The following is a 6,000-nucleotide window of genomic DNA, read 5'->3' on the forward strand; positions in this document are numbered from 1 at the left end:
TTGTTTCCTTCTGTGTAAAGATGGATCACAAGTTTTGCTGAGGGTTGGAAGCAGTTACACTCTTGTGGTTCACTAACCTTTTTGAGTGTTTTATACGAGAAACGTGAGCTCCTGGTTTTCTGCCTCTGCAGTGAAACCTGAAGAGTTTCATATACATTGAGTCATGGTGTTGACAGGTGACTGATAAACATCTGCACTACTCCAGTTACCGTAACTAAAAGATTTAGTGGATCTGATGGCTGCAAGTCACTTGCACATGAAACATTCGGTCTGGTCCTTTTTCTTAAAAGCTGTGAGCGATTTTGTTTTATGTAACCACAGAATTCAGTTACTTCTAGCTATTCATGAAAAAGTGACTCTAGCTCTTTCGGGGTGCAGCTTTATTTCCTCCTTGCACCTGGCACGGAGAAAGCTAGTGCCAGTGTGCTGCCCACACCACCCTCCCGTGCCTTACCCCTTTTTTGGGAAGACATGGGCAGAAATTCAGACATGTGCTCTTAGCTCTCCTCCCACTCAGTCTAATCGAGAGCTTGCAAAGCCCCAGCACACCCAGAGAGAATCTCGTTTTGCTCCTCCTTTGCTAGCCCCATATAAGAGACCCTAAATGTGCAGTTCTGTACACACATGCAGAGCTGTCCTTGTTAGGCTGTCTGAAGACCTGCACAGAGTTCAAAGAAAACGGGTGCAGAGGAAGCTGTAATTGTCATGAGATAGCGGGGGGGGATTGATTGCAGGGTACAAGGACACGTAAAAGACTCTGTCAGGTGGGGATAAAGTAACGAAAACCTCATCAAATCTCAGCCGGTGTTTGTCTTCACCGTTTCTATCGGAGAGGAGTGTGCTTCTCATGGGACAAGCCAGGAACAAGAGGTTGCAGTCTTGGTACAAAAAATGGGGTATTTTGGTTCATTATCAATTAGCTCTTTTGCGAGTACTTTCATTAATGATTACTTACCTTTTTTTTTAGAAAAAGGTGAGAGTCGTTAATCTCTGGAATCTTTTCTTGATGTTACTCTTTCCCTTAAATCCCAGAATAATTTTAAAAATTTGTTGATGTTTGTTGATGGTTTGTTCAGTAACCATCTTCACCACCTCCTCTGTTAGATTTTTGCTTCCAAGCCTGGTCTTAAAAAAAAAAAAAAAAAAAATGTATATGAATGTCTCTTTCCTGCAGACAATATTTCATACCTCCCTGCTGTCCAGAGACTCCTGCCATTTGGAAGTGCATCACAGAGCTTAAATGCTGCTTTGACCTCCCTGGTAACTTACCGCATCTCCTCTCTTGCAGGTGAGAAGCGACATAGTTTTGATGTCAATTACAATTCAAGTTTCATGTATGACAAGGAAAGCGACATAATGCAGGGACGCATGATGGACCAGGCCATAAACAACGCCATCACCTACCTCGGGGCCGAAGCCCTGCGCCCTCTCGTGCAGACGCCGCCGGCCCCCACTTCTGAGATGGTCCCGGTCATCAGCAGCCTGTATCCCATACCGCTGACCCGCGCCGACGTGCCCAACGGCACCCCGCAGGACGCCGAGAAGAGCCATGCCCACCTCAGGGACAAAAGCCTGTCTTCCGACAGAGGCCTTTCCCCGAACAACAGCGGCCAAGACTCCACAGACACTGACAGCAACCACGAGGAGCGGCAGAACCCCACCTTCCACCAAAGCCAGCTCCCTGCCCAGGCCCGCAACGGCCTGCAGTCCCTGAAGGATTTCCCCAGGCCCTACGACATAATCAAGCCCCCTGCCATCTGCCCGCGCGATGCCTTCAAGGTCATCAACAAGGAAGGGGAAGCCATCGGGGTCTACCGGTGTGACCACTGCCGCGTCCTCTTTCTGGACTATGTGATGTTCACCATCCACATGGGCTGCCACGGATTCCGCGACCCCTTCGAGTGCAACGTCTGCGGGTACAGGAGCCACGACCGATACGAGTTTTCCTCGCATATAGCACGAGGAGAGCACAGGGTCGTACTCAAATAAACGGACTGATTTTGCAGGGTCAAAGGTTTTCTTCTAGATCTCAGGGGAGGCTCATTGGGTTGGTTTTTAATTAGTATAAAGAAGCGTCTTGAATATTTTTCTATGCCAGTTTTTAAATGAGTGTCAGAGTGAGGAGACACCTTTATTTTTCTTTTTTTTATTATTATTATTTTTTACAAATTACTCAGTGTTCTGTAGCATCTGTGTCTAGCTGCTGTGGTGAGTGGTACTGTATAAATACCAGGAGCAGAGACCGATTTTTATATGAACTTTATTTTTGTGAAAATTAAGAGCAGTTTTAAGGTGTTTTTATTTTGTAATGTGCATTTGTTTTTATACTGTATGCTTTTAACAGTGCAAAAGGTTTTTATTCCCTACTGCCAGTTTCTCTGCTTGGTCAGATGTATAAGTAGAAGCATATAGGAGCAGCTTTTTCTTGCTGTTGCAGTCCCAATGGTCTTCAAATAACTAATCCCTGTAACCTGAAAAACTGGGAGGAGTTGTTAATTCTTTTTGAAGGTTTTTCCCCCCAAATCTTAAGAGCACACGGTCCCATCACACTTGCATTTTTCTTACCCTTCTCTTCACTTTCTTTGAAGTCACTCCCCACATGCATCTTACTCACTGATGGCAAAATAAGAAACGAGACCTATTTGGGGCTGTTTTTTTTCTTAACAATACGCATTTTTTGGGATACCCAGTGAGATCATCGGCTGGCTCCTCCGCACGGTCTGGGGGAAATCCCGATTTTCACTGATGGAAAGTCCTCCCGTCTGATGGGTGCCAAGACCGAGGGACGAAACCCCGCTGTGGCTTCTGCCCCCTGCCTTGCTCCTGCCTGGCCCCGGTGGCCGAAGTCGTGTCCGTGCTGCCGGCCCCGGCCAGCCCTGGCCCCGGGAAGGCACCGGGCTCGGGGACGGAGTCACCTGGCCCCGGCAGCAGCTACCGTGAGAATCTGCATACACGAACGTGTGGGAGCTGACAGCTCAATCGCATTGTCTGGTTTTACGTGGGGATATCCCTCGGCGCGAAATGTGCTGTTTTGCAAAATGAGTATTTACAATTACTTTGAAGCTGGTTTTTAAAATAGTTCTTTTAATCTAATCATTGCTCTGCAGCTGTATTATTAGTCACTGTGCTGGAGATATGAGTTTGATAACAGTTTTGCTGAGTGCATGTTTATTCCTTGCAAAGTATTTTTGTATAATGTAGGGTTAGGTGTGTTCTGATGGACTCTTTTCAGCCATCGTATGTTTTGATACCAACGTTGCTTTTGGACTTTTTCTGATGTTGCTGTGCCAGCCAATATCCGCAACGATCCATCCCTTTCCGTGTGGGAAGGCTGGGGCAGAGACACCTGCGTGGGTGCGAAGGGTCAAGAAACGCTGAATTTCCTTCCTGCCTTTGACCTAGGCTCGCTCTTTTACCTTAGCTCAAGGACTTTCCCTAATTTTTAAGGTACAAAAATGGAAATTACATTCATCTTTCCCAGTAAGGCTATGTCTGAAAAAGGATAAATTAGTTTGCTTGGGGAGTGCGTGGGTATCTAAATTACTGTAGGCATGCTACACCCTGCTCATCTTTGGGGGTAAGGAAAGAGTGATTTTGCTACCCTGTTTGACGCTGTGTGTGTCATGGCTCTAAAATAGGTTTAGGATCATTTCCAATAACCAGATTCCCATCAGAAGGCACGGACCAGTGGGCGCTGGACGTTGGTTCTTCCCCCAGCGAACGCCCCTTGTCGTGGCACGACAATCCTGGAGACCAAGCGAGGCTGCAGTTTCACAAAGGGCTTACCCCGATCACCCGAGGACGGCGTTTGGGCAGCGGCCGAGGCTTGGGAAGGCTTAGGCCAATGTCCAACTTCAGCATGAATTGTTCCGTAACTCCATCCCTCGTGCTGCCATTTCACGGGGGAAGCGACTGCTGCACGTACGCCGCGGCTGGTGAAAACGCTCCTCACGGTTCAGCAGAAATGAATAATGTCACACATAGCAAAACGTAATTCGTCGTTTGCACAGGAAGCTCCCCACATTGCTGAATGTATGTCATGCAGCACCGCCGGTTTCTGTCTCACGTCGCTACCGAATCCTTGAAAACACTCTTCAGATTACTCCTGCTCTTCGGTTACCGCTGGGCAGGGCTCCTGCCACCTCCCCCTGCTTCCCCGACAAGGTGAGCAATCGACCACGGAGCCTCCGAGAAGCTCGGCAGGAGCGATGCTGCCAGGTTGTCTGAAGGGAAGGACGGAGCTTGTGGCAGCAGCGGGCCCAGCAGGCGCCACTTCCCCACCGCTACTCGGGCAGCGCGGTGCGTTAAAGGGAGGGAACTTGTCTGGGTTCAGCCCGTGCTCTCTGGAGTTAACGAGCGGTAACCTCGTTACAGCTTTGCTGTTCAACAATGGCACATTGTGGAATTTCAGCCCAGTCATCTATTAAAAAATAAGTATTTGTATGCATTTATCTGCTGTGTGTTGCTCGCTAAGCGCTTCCCATGCGTGTCCCTGCGGCTCCCCGCAGCGGGGCCGAAGCCCACCCTGTGCCGGGGCAGCGGGGCCAGGCACCGGCGGCAGGGAGCCCCCCTTCCACAGCCCGGCCCCGGCTCGGTCTCTGAGCACAGAGGAAGGGCTTTGCAAATCACCTGACACATGAGAACAGGAAAACAAAAAACACTTTGGTGTGTTGTGAGCTTGATTAATTCCCCTTGATTAATTTGGTTATTTCGGTGTGAAACCAAGTTCTGCTTGGACCAGTCTCTCGCAGCGTGCTCCAGCAGCTGTTTCTTCTGTCTCTGTTAATTTGCTGACAGCTTATTCCTAACCACCAGGCAGCAGGGAGGAGGCTCAGGAAACTGGCTGTTAGCAGTAAGAACTTGAGTCTTCGGTGCCTAAAAGCTTAGGGAAATGTTTTGAACTTCGATAAATTCTCTCATGTACCTGATAGTTAAAGGGACCTGAGCCGCTGCGCCATGCTTCAGTGCTCTCCCCTGGCCAAAGCTTGTTCCTTACAGCTGTGAAAGCGGAGGTAATAACGGTGCTCAGATCTAGGTCATAAATGGCAAATTCTGCTAATTTAATGGGAATGGTCCAGAGGAGCAGTCCGTGAGTGCCAGGGGGAGTCTGTCTCCCTGTGGATCTGCAAATCAAAGAGCTGTATGAAAGCTGCACCCAGCGCATAGCTGTGGTGCCTCTGCGTGGAGCTGCCAGGCTGACCGCGGCGGCTGTGGTTAGCAGAGCGCCAGCTGGCTTTGCAGCGGAGCGCCGAAACGCTCCGAGGTGCAGAGATAACGCGGTCTGCTCCTCCAGCTGCCGAGAATGGGCATCATCGCCCTGCTGGATAGTGGGAACCGACGCGGGCCGAGGAAAGCTGCCCTTCCCCGACACAGGGCGTGCGCTCCTCGTGTCCCCAGCCAGCGCAGGACAAGTATCCGGGGAGCGTCGGGGGGACAATTCCAGTTTGCCCAGGTAGGGGGGGGGGGGTCCGTTCCCGCAGGATTCCCCAGGAGCTGCGTGAGCGTGCCCCCGGCAGCAGGCTCAGACCTCGGGACTCGCTCTGCGCCACGTGGAGGAAGCGGCGCCCTCCTCGCCCCGCTGCTGAGTGCAGCGATAGCGAAACCGGGCTCTGGCACGGCGCGAGGAGCCCTGCAGCAGCTGGGGGCTGAGCTGCAGCCCTTGAAAATACTCGGGGCTGGGTTTGTGCCTGGGATCCCGAGCGTCTGCAGGTGATGCCCAGCGTGCCCAGGGGTCTCCTCCCAGAGGTGTGGGGAAGGGGCACGTGCCCCTCGGGAATTGATGGTTTGCCCTGTAAAATGCAGGGGGATGCCCCTGTGAATAATGGAGGGAACACAATGCTCGGGCCCAGGGTGGCTGGACCTGCCCTGGGACATGTGGCTGCTCCAGCTGCCGGTGGGCTCGGGCTTTCCAGGGGGGGCACCAGACAGAAACACGCCGGGAGCTCCCTCCAGCCTCCTGCAGCCCTTCCTTAGCCCCTGCCCTAGCAGGCTGGTGGCATT

General features: G+C 51.3%; 1 protein-coding gene across 8 annotated transcripts in view; it reads left to right on the forward strand.

Moving 5' to 3' along the window:
- The window catches only part of IKZF3 (IKAROS family zinc finger 3), a 49,111-nt gene extending 44,796 nt beyond the window's left edge, over positions 1–4,315 (forward strand). For all 8 annotated transcript variants that reach the window (XM_035347581.1, XM_035347575.1, XM_035347580.1 and 5 more), the window contains one exon: positions 1,289–4,315. In XM_035347581.1, the coding sequence (XP_035203472.1) occupies positions 1,289–1,989 (701 nt within the window). In that variant the 3' untranslated portion in view covers positions 1,990–4,315. The remainder of the gene's footprint in view (positions 1–1,288) is intronic.
- Positions 4,316–6,000: the final 1,685 nt, after the last annotated feature.

The sequence above is a fragment of the Oxyura jamaicensis genome, chromosome 27, assembly GCF_011077185.1.
Source record: "Oxyura jamaicensis isolate SHBP4307 breed ruddy duck chromosome 27, BPBGC_Ojam_1.0, whole genome shotgun sequence".
NCBI lineage: Eukaryota > Metazoa > Chordata > Aves > Anseriformes > Anatidae > Oxyura > Oxyura jamaicensis.